The 17,783-nt window shown below is 41.1% G+C and overlaps 1 protein-coding gene across 5 annotated transcripts in view; it reads right to left on the minus strand.

Moving 5' to 3' along the window:
• The window catches only part of LOC109521743 (D-tyrosyl-tRNA(Tyr) deacylase 1-like), a 65,795-nt gene that overhangs the window by 24,712 nt on the left and 23,300 nt on the right, over positions 1 to 17,783 (minus strand). For 4 of the 5 annotated variants that reach the window (XM_019879785.1, XM_019879786.1, XM_019879788.1 and 1 more), the window contains 2 exons: positions 16,831 to 16,944; positions 1,458 to 1,534 (listed from right to left, as the gene is read on the minus strand). In XM_019879785.1, the coding sequence (XP_019735344.1) occupies positions 1,458 to 1,534; positions 16,831 to 16,944 (191 nt within the window). Of the gene's footprint in view, positions 1 to 1,457; positions 1,535 to 16,830; positions 16,945 to 17,783 lie in introns of those variants that run through there. The other variant, XM_019879790.1, reaches the window with a different exon arrangement.

Here is a 17,783-nt window from a genome sequence, read left to right on the forward strand (position 1 = left end):
CCCCTAGCAGGTACCAGTCGCGTGAGTACATTGTAAAATGGCTAAATAAAGTACAAACGAACTCAGTTTTGCTTCCATTGCCTTTTTAAAAACGTGTTTTTAGCGTGTGTCCGTATGTCTTAGCTGCTACCGTATGCTTTAAGCTAACATACCTGGTATGTTTTAGCGTGCATGCATGCTACCGTATGCTTCAAGCTAACGTGTTTTTAGCGTGCGTGCATGCATGCCGTATGTTTAAGCTGGCACATGTTTTACCATGCCTGGCTGCGCCCAATAATACAGTGCGTTTTGTGTATGTGTCAAATACAGAAATAGCACCCGTTACTGAGACTGCGCCCAACAATACGGTGCGCCGAATGGTCGTGAAAATACGGTAATTAGGCTTAAACCTGAAAATGTACACCAGGCCGCCCTTCTTTCCCAAAAGTATTGTTCCCCTTAATCAGACACATTAAGCACGGCAGGGTTAGTCTTTTTTTTTTTTTTTTTAATGACTGTGATTATTACGTGTGGGAATAAAATGACATCCCAGTGATGATGTTTGACTTTTAGTGGATTAAATGCTGCTCTTTCTGCGTGAGCCTTGTCAAGAGGAGTGACGATATGCTTCAAGGAAGAAAGAAGCTGGTGTCAACTACTCAGACATCAGGAGACAACATGCATTATCACAGATCAAATCTCACACACACACACACACACACACACACAAGTTAATACTTTGAGCTTTTGTGCTGACCATAAACACTAAAACGTGTTGCAATTCATCCATCCATCGCAGGTGTGCTGGAGCCTATTCCAGCAGTCTTTGGGCAGACATAGACAAACAACCATTCATGCTCACAATCACATCTAGCGACAATTTAGAGTGTTCTATTAACCTGCTTTGCATGTTTTGGGAATGCGGGAGGAAAATGGAGTCCCTGGAGAAAACCCACCCAGGCATGGGGGAGAACATGCAAACTCCAAACAGGAAGGCCGGTGCTGGAACCAAATGTTGCACTTCTGCACTGTGAGGCGGACGTGCAAATCAGTCACCCACCATACTGCCTGTGTGTGTGTGTGTGTGTGTGTGTGTGTGTGTGTGTGTGTGTGTGTGTGTGTGCGCGCGCGCGCGTGGGTGTGTGTCACACTGTATTTTGCTGTCTACAAATAAAACACTTTTTTTTTTTCAGTAGGATTATATGTTATGCTAGTTCAAACTACAGTAATATAATATAAACTAAATCCCTGGTATTTTCTGCCATCTGAAATCAATGTAAAAATATTTAAAATATAATAATTATTATTATATAATAATCAATTTAAAATTTTGTTAAAATTTAAGTTTAGTCAAATGCCCATCCATTTGGTCTCCAAAAATTGAGCATGATACCTCGCTGGTTTAAAATGTAAAATTACTGAGCTCATAAATTGATAAAAGCCCACTCTTGAATTATAAAGGTGTACGGTTAACTTACACACAAGACATGCAAGGTCACTGCTCCTTCTGTTCTCTCTTTGTTTGTGAACAGGTCTGTGGGGAACTCGTGCAGAGCTGCAAAAGAAACATTCCACAGGAGTTAAAGGGGAGGTGTGGCGTCTCTTTTTTTTTGTCTTCATTTGAGTTCAGGAATGTACTACACATCACAAAAAACTTTGTAATGGGGGGCAGAGTGGTCAAACGTATCTTAACTCCATGTGGTTGGCTAACTCAGCCCAATATGAATGGAAGTGCTTCCTTGATAAGCCACCAGATAATTAGGACACGGCCGTAAAGAGTTGTATAACAGTGAGCGAGATATTTCGGGTATCGAAAGACGGATGGAGAGCAAAAGAAGAGGCAAAGTGGAAACATTTTGCATAGAGCTAATAATAGTCCCAAAACAATGTGTAAAATATGCAGAGTATGATCAGAGAAAAGTTGATAGGAAAAACAAAGTTCAGAGAATAGATAGCTCGATGAATGACAGGACCGGCAGATTTTTGTTTTTTTTTCAAATTGCCTGATGCGTTATACTTGCTCCGTGTTGCTCCTTGACTGCACCTACAGTTCCCTTTTCACATGAAGAATTCTGACAAAAACAATCGTGACATTGCAGGAATCGCTGCTCGGGCCCTAAAAATAACTTAAAGGTACAGTACCGTATTTTCCGCACTATAGGGCGCACCAAAAGTCTTCAATTTTCTTAAAAGCTCACTGAGCGCCTTAAAATCCGGTGCGTCTTTTGTATGGTCATTACAGTAATACGTCGACTCCAAGATGGCTCCTTCCTGGAGACAAGCTTCCAATGTTTTAACTTGCTGTTGGTTCAGTGAACTGTGTCGCCGCTTTATTAAATAAGTATGTGTTGCAGCTCTGAAAAAAGGAGAGCTGTGGTGTTAATTTTTTTAAAACCGTCTCAAAAAATACAGGTAAGTCTTTCTATCTCCGTGCTTTCTTACGTTCGACTCGAGAGGCGTTCAAGACCGCCACCGAAAAACGTATACTAACGATTACTTCAATGAAACTACAAAAATTTAAAATAATACATCAAAACTGAAAAGCAAGCGAGGATATCACAAAATAAATTCTATACCCCCCCTACAGAATTTATATTGTGATTTCATCATTTGTGAATACACAACAAAGGAATAAATAACTACGACTGACATCTTGTTGTTGACTTCAAGATGGCGCAGCGAGAGTGGCTGGCTTTCCAGCAGCTCCTATTTATTTTGTTCTTCTACTTCTTCCTTTCATAACTTTGCTGCTGTGAAGTGGAAATTTCTCCATTGTGAGACTATTTAAGGTTTTCTTATTTTATCTTATCTGATTGTACTCTTGGAGCTACGATAAAGGAAATGCCAATGGGTTTTTCGGAGGCGGTCATGAACGCCTCTCAAGTTGACCGTAAGAAGGGAAGGAGACGGACAAAGACACACCTGAGTTTGTTGAAAAAATGAGAGCTGTGGTTGTAGTTTTATTGTTTTTTTAAACGCAGACTTTATTAATGGTTTTCACAGTCTCAGCAATTCCAGGTACTGTACGTCTTTGTCCGTCTCCATGCTTTCTTCCGTTCCACTGGAGAGGCGTTCACGGCCGCCTAAGAAAAACGTAAATTAACTCTTCAATGAAACCACGAAGAAAATCAAGCGAGTAAATCACAAAATAAATTCTGTAGGGGGGATATAGAATTTATTTTGTGATTTCCTCGCTTGATCTTCTGTTTTGATGCATTATTTTCAATTTTCGTAGTTTCATTTAAGTACAGTAATAGTTTATTTACATTTTTCAGAGGAAGTCATGAACGCCTCTCAAGTTGAATGGAAGGAGCCTAGCACCATCTAGTGGACGCATTGTAAATTGCGCCTTTTAGTGCAAGGCGTCTAATATATGAAAAAAATTTACAAAATAGCCATTCATTGAAGGTGCACTTCATAATCCAGTGCGTCTTTTCGTGCTGAAAATACGGTACTTTAAAAATTGTGAGTTACTTTTGTATCACTTTAAATGTCAATATGCATGCACCTTGCACTAAAAATGTCGGATATAACAAAAATCCGAATTGGTCATCAATGGGAATTTCTCCATTTTGAGACAAATAAAGGTTTTCTTATCTTATCACGCCCTGCAATGTGAATGTTGCCTATTATGTAAGCCAAGGTAGGCTCCAGCACACCTGCGAACCTTGTGAGGAGAAACAGGGTGGACGATGGATGGATGGAGGGCGATACTGGCCCAACCTATGAAATGACTGAAGACGTGCAACATACTGTAGACATAAAGACAAGTGATAAATCTTTTTATTTCCTCATCTGCAATCACCTTAAATTTCTGTTGTTCGTCACGACATCACAGTTAGTCCATCAAGTAATCAACAATGAGGCCTCAGCTTGCTTGAGGGACAAATTCTGCCTAATTGTGACATTCAAGCTGCCTGCTGCCCACTTATTTGCCTGCCTTACTGCATCATCTCATGCCAGTCTTAATTTGCTCAGGAATTTTGAAGAAGCCACCGACCGCTTGGCACTAAGAGGCTCTGACTAGAAATGTAGCATGACTTAGTTTGGCATGTTTTCCCACTGCCGGTGCTCTGTGGCACCTTTGCTTTGCTGTTCCGCTCTGTTGAATATGTTCAGAAATACAAACTTGTCACGCGAGCTGATGTATTCTACCGTTTGCGTCTCAGCTCCTCTTCCTTCCCCCTAACTTCCTCAGAGGCTTTTCTGCTGCGTCACAGCATTGCAAGAATAAGAACATCACCAGGTAGCTCACTGACACTGCGATTCCAGGACACGACAAAGCACATCAGTGTCCACCATTTCAGTGCCATATGTACAAAGTGTACTGTTGTCGTACATTTGGTCTCTTATAGCTATGTAAAAAGAAGGTTGAAAAGAGATGCAATTAGCATTCACACTACACCTACCGTAACTGTCACAGACCATTTGGCCTTACCTAATGATGGATGGTTTTGTTTTGGGTTTTTTTACCAGCAGGAACATTCATTTTGATAATGATTCTGAATCCAGTCCTCCAATTTGTGAAGCTATTCCACCTGCTTTCCAACATTGACACAAGAGTATGGAGCCTTTCATTGTCTATTTTGTGTCAGGGATATCGGCACCTTTTTAAGTATGTAGCTATCCCCTTGGTTCAATGCACAATGGAGACATTTTTAGTTTGGTAGCATCAGGTAACTTTTGAAATTATTAAACATAGTGAAAACTATGTACAAATAACAACATATATGACAAAATACCACAAAAGCACATAAACTGTCATTCTTTTACATCTCCTTCATTTTGCTTGACAAGGGTGCAAATCTAACATTCACATTCTGCTCTGGTTTCTTTTGAGACATTACATGAAAAATTGAGCGACGGACATAAACCAGAGAGGCACGGTGGAAGAATGGTTAGCAACAGCTGCCTCACAGTGCAGAGGTGGAGGGATTGAATCCGGCCCCGGCCTTCCTTTGTGGAGTTTGCATATTCTCCCGTATGTTTTATCATGCGGCATGACTCCTTGTGACATTGAAATCAGCCCTGAGATTATTCAGAAGCTCCACAATTGCATTGCTCAGCCAGCAAAATGTTGCAATAATCCTTGTCAATTCAATTTAAAAAATGTGTTACACAAGCAGAAAAGTTCACTCATCTGTGTATCGGTTTGCACCTTCCTTTCAGCTGCCACATTCAAAGATGAAAACTCTTTGGTAAATCACATTGTAAGTGCTCAGTTAATAGATCAGCCTCCACACCTGCTAGTGTGAGCAATCAAGTGTGAACTCATTTTTGCACACACGAATCTTTAGTAAATCAGGTACTTGGAATTTTCCTCTAAATGCTGCTTTCTTTTTTCTGGCAGCATGGCTGGCAGTGATGCTACTTCGCCTAACGATAAGGTCTCCTTTTGGCTGCATCATAAAAAGCTCCGTGTATTGCATTGGCTTGCCCAATGAGTCAGCAATTCACAAACATCATAAGTGCCACTTTTTCTTCTCCCTCTCAACACATTTGATGATTTCATCTTTTCAAAGTAGGAAGCTGGAAGTCTTACATAACACAAGGCAAGGCTTCATATGTCTCCTAGGGAGGTTGAGGAGGGGATATTTCAAAATAAACACGGACAGTACTGTATATGGCAGAGCAGGAGAGAGAGACTGCATGCATGCAAAATCTTGCCCTGCTCCACTCTCACTGTTGATGTCCCGTAATATTTTTGGGTGTTTGGCAAAATGAACAAGCACTGGCGGTGGATTTGTCAATGACATTGTGAAACAAATTTGGTGATAACTACTTGAGAGGGAGGCCATTTTTTGCATTTGCTATACACCCTGAACTGATTTGCCAGCCCATTGTAGTAGGTTCAAATAAATAAATAACTCAATAAATAAATATAAGGACCACACCTTTTGGTCGTTTTGCATTTAAAGTGTCAATGTTCAAAAAGTAGTCCAGTGAGTGGTCCAGTGGTTGGCGCGTCGACCTCACAGTGCGGAGGTACCGGGTTCAATTCCAGCTGCAGCCTCCCTGTGTGGAGTTTGCAGGTTCTCCCTGGGCCCGCGTGGGTTTTCTCCGGGTACTCCGGTTTCCTCCCACATTCCAAAAACATGCATGGCAGGCTGATTGAACACTCGAAATTGTCCCTAGGTGTGAGTGTGGGCGTGAATGCTTGTTCATCTCTGTGTGCCCTGCGATTGGCTGGCAACCTATTCAGGGTGTCCCCCGCCTACTGCCCGGAGACAGCTGGGATGGGCTCCAGCACCCCCCGCGACCCTTGTGAGGATAAATGGATGGATGGATGGATGGATGGATGGATGGATGGATGGATGTTCAAAAAGTATTGTAATTAGTCATTTTAAATATTTTTTTGAATTTATACAAGAAGAATTTTAAGTTGCTTAGATGTTAGTTCTTATTACATTGCTTTTCTGATATTGTAAATGTTTGCTAGAGTATTGTTTCAGTGACGTTTTCGAGTTACTTGCAGGAATAGCATCAAAGTCGAAATTTTGGAATTGTAACAATACTTGGATACGAAGTGTGTTTTGCGCATGTACACCAATGTGTCCTAAGTGTGCAAAATGTATCAAGAGGACGAAAAAACATGTAAAAGGCAATAAATTAAAAAAATTAATGCCACAAGCTGAAATTAAAAAAAAAAAAAAAAAAACGATTGTCCAAATAAATAAATAAATACATACATTGAGGGGAAAAAAAGCACAAAAATGCTCAAGGTGGGCACATGGGTTAAAATTATGTCCTGTAATTGACATATACAGTAATCCCTCATTATTCGCAGTTAATTGGATCTGCCCCCCCCCCCCCGCGAAAAGTGAAAAACCGCAAAGTAGTCAGCTCTCTTTTTCGGCAGGGAAACCCTCTGTCGCCACGTCAACATGAAACAGCGCGTCTTCTGCAATATGGGTGCCCATATGGCTGTATTTTTCAATTTATTTATTTTTATTCATACTGAGGAAAAGTCCCCGAGGTGTCATGGTACACACGCAATACTTGTGTGCGGGCAGCGTAGTATCGGTTCCCACTCAGTGACGGTGTGGATGTGGATGGGGGAATGGTCATTTGTCTCTATATGTGCCCTGCGACTGACTGGCGACCAGTTCTGGGTGTAGTCTGCCTTCCGCCCGAAGTCAGCTGGGATAGGCTCCAGCAACTCCCCGCGACTCTCTTCAGGATAAGCGCTGTTGAAAATGAATGGATGGAAAAAAACAAAACAAAACACTGAAGTCACCAAACTTGAAACGCTAAATGGTGAAGGATCAATTTATATATATTAAAATCCCGTTTTCCAATTTGGAATAATTATATTTACATAGCAAGCATGGTAACGCAATGAATAACTAATCTGAAATTACAGTGGAAGCTCTTTCAAATTGATGACATTTTTCTTTAAATCTATTTTTCAAATGTAGTAAATAATTGCTGCTAGTGGTCACTTAAATAGGAATGAGTGTTAGTTTTGGGGAGGCAAAGGAGTGAGGGAGGTTAGCAAATATAGTTGCTTCCCATGATTTTGCTCTTGTTTCTTGTTTGAATTTTAAACCATATTTTCCCAGAAATTATATGCACAATTGAGTGTTAGAATTACAAGTGCCAAACTCTTTGAGGTACACTAAATAGGCCAGAATTTTTTCGGCTTTTCTGTGGCGACTTGAAAGGCTTAAGTGCAAGGAAATCAGATCAGATCTCAGTATACACAGCGAATCTTGTTGCCCCACAACATCGATTGCATGCTGAACTTCCAATTCCCATTTCACACTTCTGCAATGGAGTGTTCATGAAACTTGAAAAAATGCAGGGGTGATGGATCCTGAGTCATACGCTGATCATTTTCAATTGCAACAAGCTTTCATTGCCCATCCAAACTGTCTACTGTAGATTCATGCATGCATTCCATTGACTTTCATCCTGAATTCCTTCATGTATAGATTTGCAAGTTTTATCAACTGCCATCTTTTGGAAACTGTCCACCTACTTAGAACGGACAAAAATTCAAGGCACTAAAGTATTTGTCATATTTTGTGTTCTTTTTTGTTTAACCTCAAGTCCTAAAAATAATTTCAGTTGCAGTAATGGCACAAGAGAACTTGGCAGTCGTACAACCAGAAGTCGAGTTTAGCCCTGATCCATTAAAATGAAGCTGCCAATGCTTTAATAACTTCAGGCCAACGGCAGCAAAGAAGACGAACAATAGCAAAAACAACTCAAGGGATGGTGGTGCTCAGTACACCCCAAAAGTTGCTAAAAGTTGCATTGTTAACCCAAGGGAATTGGAACAAGTCCATCCTGTGTACATCTCATGCATAATATGACTGCACGTGGAGAGCTGGGGGCCCTGTTCTGCACATGCTCAGTGGGCGATGATGATGCAGGCTGACACATCGCATGTCGCCAGTGTAGTTACCGTGCTGAGTAATGTGACATTTAAGGACTTTTGTATTGCCCCAACCCACACCCACCACGCCCCACCTCCTGTCTTTGCACAGTCCGTTACACGCACACGCCATACCCAAACAAACAGCACACATATAAAAATAGGTGCTCACACGCACACTCATATGATCTTCTTAGCTTGCTGAGAAGACATGCATTCTGAGGGGGTTGAAGACAGACGTCCTTAAATCTTCACAACTCTCGACAGTGTTGTGACCTATAATGTATTTTTGTGTGTACTTTTTTCTTCATTCATTCTTTATGAATACAAAGAAAGTCTGGGGAAAAAGATACCTATTTGGTTAGTACACCTCGTCTTGTGGTTTATTTGCAGTTTTGCAGTCAGTTTGGCTCATTTCTCCTATCAGAATCGATATTAGCAAAACAGTGAGTGCATTTCTCACAACATTCATTCATTCATTTCCGATCTGCTTCATCATCACAAGGGTTGTGGCGGGTTCTGGAGCCTATCCCAGCTGTCTTCGGGCAATAGGCAGGAGATACCCTGAACCGGTTGCCAACCAATCGCAGGGCACACAGAGACGAACAACCATCCGTGCCCACACTCACGCCTTGGGACAATTTAGAGTGTTCAATCAGCCTGCCGTGCATGTTTTTCAAATGTGAGAGGAAACCGGAGTACCCGGAGTAAACCCACGCAGGTTTGGGGAGAACATGCAAACTCCACACAGGGAGGCCAGAGCCGGGATCGAACCCACAACCTCTGCAGTGTGAGGTCAACGCGCTAACCACTGGATCACCGGGCCACCCTTTCTCAAAACACTCGATATGAACAGCAAAACACCATAGTTGCCCCGCAAAAGCCATTTCTTTCTCAAAAGCACTTATATCTCTCAAAAGTAAATATTTGTGGCATTGAGCCTGTCAGTGCCAGCAGAAGGACAAATCTGTGTGTCGTTGTGTATGGATAAGACATTTAGGAAAAGCTGTGTAAAAGTTTTTAAAAGTTTCAGTTCATTGCCGTCTTGATGTTTTTTTTCCCAAATCCCAAAACTTCCAGACTTCTGCCTTCAAGCTTGTTCGCGCAGATTTCAGTGCTTCTGCCATGTTGTTTGAATATGCTACTCTAGCCGAGTGCCACGATCTTGCATGAAAAGAGAAGGCACATGAATCTGTCGCAAAGATACATTATCAATAGGATCAATTTAAGGTTTTATGAATTAATATCAGGCTATGAAAAGGAAAATCGATTGTACAGTATTCATTTAATCCGGGGTGTCAAACTCATTTTTTGTCGCGGGCCACTTTGGGGTTACGGCTTCCCTTCGAGGGCCATTACGACAGTGAAACCGAATAAATGTTTAACCATCACATCATATTATTACTTGTACACAATAAATTGATGGATAACTAGTTTTGAAATCAGTCAACTACTTGTTTGTTGTTTGTCCACTTATTGTTCAAGTGAGTGTAAACAGGGTAACAAAATTATTGAAAAAGTTATTTATTTCACATCTCAATTTGACATTCTGGTACAAATTTGAGCAAGGATCATGGAAGTTGACAGACATGATTTGCTTTCGCGGGCCTCATAATATAAGGTGGTGGGCCAGATATGGCCCCCGGGCCTTGGGTTTGATACCAGTAATTTAATCGATTTTTCAAAACCCTTTCAGGGACAGTGGTTACTACAGTGGAAAGCTTATCTTGTTATCAGGTGACGGGGTGCTCCTATCCCTACTATAGATATCTGCTATTGTTATTAGTTATATGTTATGAAGTTATATTATTGCTCTTTGCATTATTTGTAAGTCACACTAATTACTTTTGGCCAATGTTGTCATCTTCCTTCTGTGGCCCTCACACATTCCAAGTTTGGACGCACAGGTACCTTCCAATAAAGAAAGGTTAGTGATGACATTTTGAAAGAGGACTTTTTGCAACCTGACAACTATTACAACTACCGGTAGTTATCATATCTTCCGCTCCATGAAACACACATAAATGCTCAGTAATACACATGGCACTTTAATGCATATGCCGTGTACACCTAAGAAATGTGATCATTTTTAATGGGCATATATGCAGCTGAAACAACGAGCCTTCAACGTAACATTTTAATAAAACATAATCATTGTGGCCATCATCTCATTATTTGTTATTTCACTAGCGCAATCAGAAAAAAAATGTGTTGAGATGATCAAAGAACACAAATAACATGTTGAAAATGTTTGACTCTTTTTGCTTCCATTTTTTTCTCTTTGCATTACTTTTATTTTTGTGCTTGAAGTGGTTTTAAGAGAATTACATTTAGACCACTTTTATTGAACGAAAAATCTGGAGTTGATACTTCAACTTGTAGTCCTACGAAAGTCTTTTTCAATCCCAATATCTACTTGAGTAATGAATGTGAATACCGCTGGCAATTCTGGTATCCATGCACAACACAGGTTGTCAACACACACCACTCAGCTATTGTGCCATTTTTTTCACCCAATGAAATGAAAACAAGTTGTTGGAAAATTTTCCCAAAATAATCTCAGCAGTCAACATTTGAATGTACTGGGTGTCCATAAAATGTCTTTACCATTTCAAAAATTTATTAAAAATGCTATTGATTAGATATTTTATTCAGATTTGTTCTATTGTATTCAGTGTTTATTGAAGTTTTTTTTTTTATCACACTGCATTTGTGTGTGTATCATATGCAATCGAATAATTTTCCATTTTTCTTCAATGAGACATCAATTTCTGCAAATGTTTACCTTTACCTTTTAATGGAATATGTGGCACCACAACTGAATGACCTTCAACCAACCATCATTTTTCAGCAAGATGGTGCACCACCACATTGGGGGCTGCATGTTCGTGGGTTCCTCAATCAAACATTTCCAGACCGGTGGATTGGAAGGGATGGGCCAATTCCTTGGCCGCCACGTTCACCAGATATCACTCCCTGGACTTCTTTCTATGGGGATATGTTAAAGATATCGTGTATCAAACAAAGACAAGGGACATTACTGACCTAAAGCAAAGGATTACTGATGCCAGTGCCACAATTGATGAGGCTATGCTACAGTGAACATGGCAAGAAATCGAGTACCATCTTGATGTGCTTCGTGCAACTAATGGTGCCCATGTAGAAGTGTAGTTAAAGAGGTTCAAAGAAAACTTTAATAAACGCTCAATACAATCGAACAAATCTGAATAAAATATCTAATCAATTGCATTTTTAATAATTTTTTTAAATGGTAAAGAGACTTTATGGACAGCCTGTATATGATAAATAGGGGAAATATTTTTAGTCAAATAGGGCATAATATTCAGGTCATCCTTAAGTGTGCCAGAATACCGGTACATGGAATAATGCTGTAGTGAAGGGAAGAAAAAGTATCCCATCGATATTGATTCAGGCCACAAATGTATTTCTTTAAAGCACAATTTTTCATCTGTGAGAGGTTTTATATCAAAACTTATGTGAGCCAATCACCGTCAAGTATGCCACCAGAGAAACTAGCTCATTTCCTGAGAAACAAGCTGATGTTAGGTTGCATTCACGTTTTGATATAGGGAGACCTTAAAAATGTTCAAATGGTCGAAAGAACTGAAGATCTCCTACACTTGGGGATGACAATGTTAGCCGCTGTGGTTGGGCACTTGGAGACTGCCTTGCGCCCGTGTCCTCGATATAAAATGATGCACAAGAAAGCCCGCAAACAGTTCGATAGTAACAATAAGACTAAGACATGGATTACTTGAATCATGTCCAGATAAGCCCAAAATAAACTCATTTAGTTGGTTCTGATAATATCAGGCAGCTGTGGGCAAAACTGATGTGTGTGCGTCTGTGTGTGTGTGTGTGTGTGTGTGTGTAAGTGGTGGAACTGTCATGGCCTTGCTGATGGGTATTGGGGAGCTACAATAAATTGAACAAACCATGAACAGCAACATGTTTTGATGTAATGCAGCAGAGTATGATCCCCTCCCTTTGGAAACTGGGCTGCTGAGATGTATTCCAACAACTATAAACGCACAGGCAAGACGACCAATGCCTTGCTCAAGAAGGTAAATCCCAGTACATAACACCAGCAAGCAGCTGCAGTATTAAGCAACACGCCAACTAAAAATCAAGACAGTTTAAGAGTAACTAATTTATTCAATACAACTTTTACCAGCATTCCTGACATGTTCATACAAGCAAATGATGGTGCAACTGAATGTTAAGGCGATTCTACGGCCTTAACATTTTTGGCTGTAGACGTTTAGTGCATTCTAAACCACCGCCCTCCAATCAATCAGCAAGATTCTTAACGGGGAGCTCCTGCAAACAGTTCAACTTGCAGCCACAGGCCTGCACACATCCAACACATTTTTCATAGGGAAGCCCTGATTAAGTCATCCCGGCCTGTTCTCCTACAATGGAGTGTTGCGCGAGAGCCGAGGTGTGCTGAGCAGAACAAATCTTTAACAAGCAAGAGGTCCACAGTAAAAGACCTCTGGAGAGAACATATGTATATCTCTGCTTTTTGCAGGTGATGTGGTGCTGTTGGCTCCTTCAAGCAGGGCCATGCAACTCTCACTGGAGCGTTTCGCAGCCGAGTGTCAAGCGGTTGGGATGATAATCAGCACCTCCAAATGTGAAACAGTGGTCCTCAGTCGGTAAAGGGTGGAGTGCCCTCTCCTGGTCAGGAAGGACATCTTGAGGAGGAGTTTAAGTATCTTGGGGTCTTGTTCACGCGTGAGGGCAGGAGGGAGCGAGAGATCGACAGGCGGATCGGTGCAGCGTCTGCTGTGATGCGGACTTTGTATCGGTCTGTCGTGGTAAAGAAGGAGCTGAGCCAAAGGGCAAAGCTCTCAATTTACCGTCCGATCTACGTTCCAACCCTCATCTATGGTCACGAGGTTTGGGTCGTAACCAAAAGAACGAGATCCCGGATACAAGCGGCCGAAATGAGTTTCCTCCGCAGGGTGTCCGGACACTCTCTCCCTTAGAGATAAGGTGAGAAGCTCGGTCATCAGAGTCGAGCCGCTTCTCCTCCACATCGAGAGGAGCCAGATGAGGTGGCTTGGGCATCTGATTTGGATGCCTCCTGGACGCCTCCCTGGTGAGGTGTTCCGGGCATGTCCCACTGGCAGGAGGCCCCGGGGACGACCCAGGACACGCTGGAGAGACTATGTCACCCAGCTGGCCTGGGAACTCCTCGGGATCCCTCGGGAAGAGCTAGAAAAAGTGGCTGGGGAGAGGGAAGTCTGGGATTCCCTCCTAAAGCTTCTGCCCCCATGACCCGACCCCGGATAAGTGGTGGAAAATGGATGAATGGATGGATGGATGGATGGATGGGTGTGTTCAATTTCTGTACAGTGCTTTAATTCAACCATCTTATTTCTTCAGTACTATCTGCTACATGCGCCTGTTCTTGTTTTTTCCTGAAATGAAAAAATAAATGACAGCGCAGTACAGGGATCCAGGAACTAAAGATTGTCTAAAATTAGCAGCAGGCTAGACACAAGAAAATAAGGGAGCAAAAAACTGGTATGATGCCATCGTTTGATGTTTTGTTGAAAGGAGACACCTTTTTCCCCACCCTCCATGCTGCTCCTTTCTGAATCCTGTTTTTTGATGTACTGAGCATACAGAGAACAGGAATTTTAGAAAGTTAATCGATAAGCATTTCCACCATATTGAATCCTTCCAGAACATAAAGCTTGGGAAACCTTTTCAGCCCTGCAAAAATGGCTGGCAAGGGTGGGCAACAAACATTATCCTAAGAATGTTGAATGAAACTTCAATTCAATTAGTCAGGCAGCATCAATAAAGCTCAACATGACTGTTGAGCTTTATCTACTTCAAGGTCAAACCTTTACGACTGAGAAAAAAAAAAAAAACAGTAATGCTGCCACTAGGGATGCACGATATTTATCGGACCCGATAATTATAGTCCTGATATTGGAAAAAAAATTACGCCCCTTTTAGGTTGATATTGAAAGCTGCATTAAAATACACTAACGTAGATCAGCCGAAGTCTCCTAAACTCTAGAAGCAGTATTTTCCCAAAATATTGAAGCGTGGGTCCCATTTGCTTGAAAGAGAGCGGAGCCAAGGCTTCCTTTGGCAAAACTCCCGGCCCGATGGCCGTGGCACCGCCGCGGGGGGCGGCGTGCTTTTGGCACACGTCGGAGCCGTGCGTTTCCCTTTTTTAACTGTACTTTTACCTTCCGCTCCTGGATTCTATAATTGTGTGGACTTAATCAACATTGGATTACAGTACAAATAGATGTGTACTCGTGACTACTCAATGCACAATCATCATTATGGATGAAATGGCGTGCGACCAGCGCAACCTCCATTGTTTTTGGGTCTGGCAAACGGCGCAGTCGGCGGAGCCAACGTAGACATAAGCAATATTGATTAGCTAAATGCTAATAGTGAGGATAAGAGGTTCGGAAAATGGATGGACGGATAGCAAATGCTATGACGCTGCACTGTATCTTATTCTACTTGTTGGAATACATACAGCCAAGTGCAGTTATGGTGAATGATATTTTAAAATATTCGGTTCCATGGAAATGTCTTGATGTAGGCCTATCCCTATACCAACTTATTGTTCGATGAGAAAAAATGGACACAATAGTTACTGGGGCACATGATAAATGATCATGTGTGTTTACATACATCAACATTAACTTACACTACTTCCCTTTCCTGTCTGTCAACAAATTTGCTCGCTTCTGTGGGAGCGTGCACTCGCAAGTACACGCACACACGTCTATGGCGCTCTTTTTGTACTACAGGTATTTCTTTGCTTTGCTTTTTTTCATCTGTCCATTCACCCAATCATTATGCAAGTCGCTTTATCCTCACAAGGGTCGCAGACATGTTGTAGCCAATTTCAGGCTTCTTGCCAGTAGATAGCAGGGCACACATAGTCAAACAACCATTCACACTCACAATCACACCAATTTAGCGTGTTTCATCAACCTACCACGCATGTTTTTGGAATGCGGGAGGTCACCGGATTACCCCAAAAAAAAAAACACACAGGCTCAGGGGGAACATGCAAACCACACACAGGAAGGCTGAAGCCGGAATCAAACCCTGCACCTCTGCATTGTGAGGCGGATGTGCTAACCAGTCGACCGCTGTGCCTCCATGAAAGGAAAAGTGCCATTAGTGTAATAATCAGCTCTAGGTAGTCCAGTCAGAGTCTTGCACACTGAAATGATCAATGTTCATTGGAAGACATGTTTTACCACACACATTTGACTTTGCTGCCTTTTAATACCTGAGCCCACCTAAAGGCCTAGTGGCTAAGACTGCATGACTGTCCGTGTTTTATGTTATGTATGTGTTGTGTTATATTATTTAGTTATTTTATGTAAACTGTTTATGTTATGCTTATGTTAAGAAACCTGCCTTGGGACTATGGCTGAAAGCTAACATTTATGCTAAGTCTGGCGCATTTACACTGTTGCGTTGATTAATGTGCACTGTCCCAATTAATTAATTAATTAATTAATTAATTTGTCCTTTCTACAATGCACTTAAGTTTCTTGCGCATATTTGGAAGAGGTTGCTTTGGAGCCTAGCAGGAAATAGCCTGGGTGCTTTTTCCTCTGAAGTGGACCATGTCATTTCTGTTGAGTCCCGAAGCTCGATACACTGGGATGGCACATTTATCATTCCTTCCACCATTTTCTTCATGCTGCCAACATTTTACAGTGTTTGCACTCTGAAATCACCTATTGGATGCGCCATTTTACCTCACATCAACTCCACTCCCCAATCATTTTTCAAATGAAGTCGTGTCATCACAGCACATATATTAGTTTGTCACAATAAATTAGTTTGTCACAATAAATTAGTTTGTCGATGGTTGTGCTGCGCTCTATGAAGCGCAGTGTGAAAATATGTTTTCATTCCTCACATTACATCCCTAATTGAAATTTTATTTGATAAGAACAGAAGCAACAAGGTAGGATCAAAACCGTTTTGAATTTCTCAACACGGTACCGGTAAGTGCAAAAGACCACCAGAGATGCAGTATGTGCTTTAAATTTAACAGAGATAAAAAAAAGAGCAGTTTTAATAAGCAAGGGGAGAAATTATGTTGAACTTTGATGCTTGTTTTTTAGAGATTACCTTGGAAGTCTGAGGGGATTTATGGTGGCCATTTTATTTAATTATACCAGCATCTTCTCCCTCAGTCCACAAAAGTCCTTTGTTCAAGGTAAGAATACAATTTTTTGTGTAATCTTTAACACAGTTGTGTCACTCCATCATGTGACATCAATTATGACACAAATGAATTTCGTTCCATCCACCTCTAAAAATAGCAACATATAGGTGATTTTAAGTTTAAGAATGCATGTTTAATAGAGCAGTAGAAGGCTATTTTAGACAATATCAGGTTCTTAATGGTGAAACAACACCTATCATGTTAATTCTCTTACCTGGAGAAGTGCAATTTTTTTCCGTGTCCATTTCCACTGGGCTGCTGTTGTCCATTTTCTGCAGTAGCTTTCTTCCCTCCCATCTCTCTTGATGATTGCTCCCATGGTTGGAACCTGGGTGATATGTACCACAGGAAAATGAGCCTACGACTGAAGAAAGCGATGTTTTAGGGTGTCAGTAACATTTTGTCTACAAATACAAAATGGCTGTGACCGAATTAAATTAATTCACAATAAATTAAATATTGTGAATGGACCATTGTATATTATATACAACAAATCACAAACAATATAATCTTGTCAGAATGTAAGATTGTGGGGCAACTGTGTTATTTTCCTACGTATCATTTTTGATTTAATTTCCCATTAAAACCGAATTTCGTCTCACAGTAAATAAAACCAGCAATTGTTTTCCCCCCAACAACAGCAAACACACGCATTCATGAAATGCTTTGACTTATTTTTTGTGATCACCACCCTAAATTCAGACCAAGCAGGATTTTAACAGATTATTTGATGAGCCAACTTTACTACGCCACATTGACATTTAAGGCTTGGAGGCCTCCCGTCGTTTAGTCAGTCAATGTAAAGAGGACTTTTGCCTCACCTGCCTGCTGCCATCTCCGGACTACCACACGCTGCGGAGCAGCAAAATGTCCGGTGATCAGTGGCGGACCCTGAGGGCCAGCAAGGCCTTCTCTGCTGGCCTAAACATTCTCAGAAAAGTAAATTTACTTTTATGTATTTTATGTTATTTTATAATTTATGTTATTTTATTTTCATAAATATGTAAACAAAATTATTCTCTGTACTCTTTACGTCATATTATTTCCACTTAGTTGAGTGGCTTTCAATGTTATTTTAAATAACATTGAAAGCCACTCGATAAATAACTTATTTATTATGGTAGAGTTTTTAACCAATCATATTTCAGCTAGCTTGCGTTGCCAGGT

Source organism: Hippocampus comes, unplaced genomic scaffold, assembly GCF_001891065.2.
Source record: "Hippocampus comes isolate QL1 unplaced genomic scaffold, H_comes_QL1_v1.1 scaffold158, whole genome shotgun sequence".
NCBI lineage: Eukaryota > Metazoa > Chordata > Actinopteri > Syngnathiformes > Syngnathidae > Hippocampus > Hippocampus comes.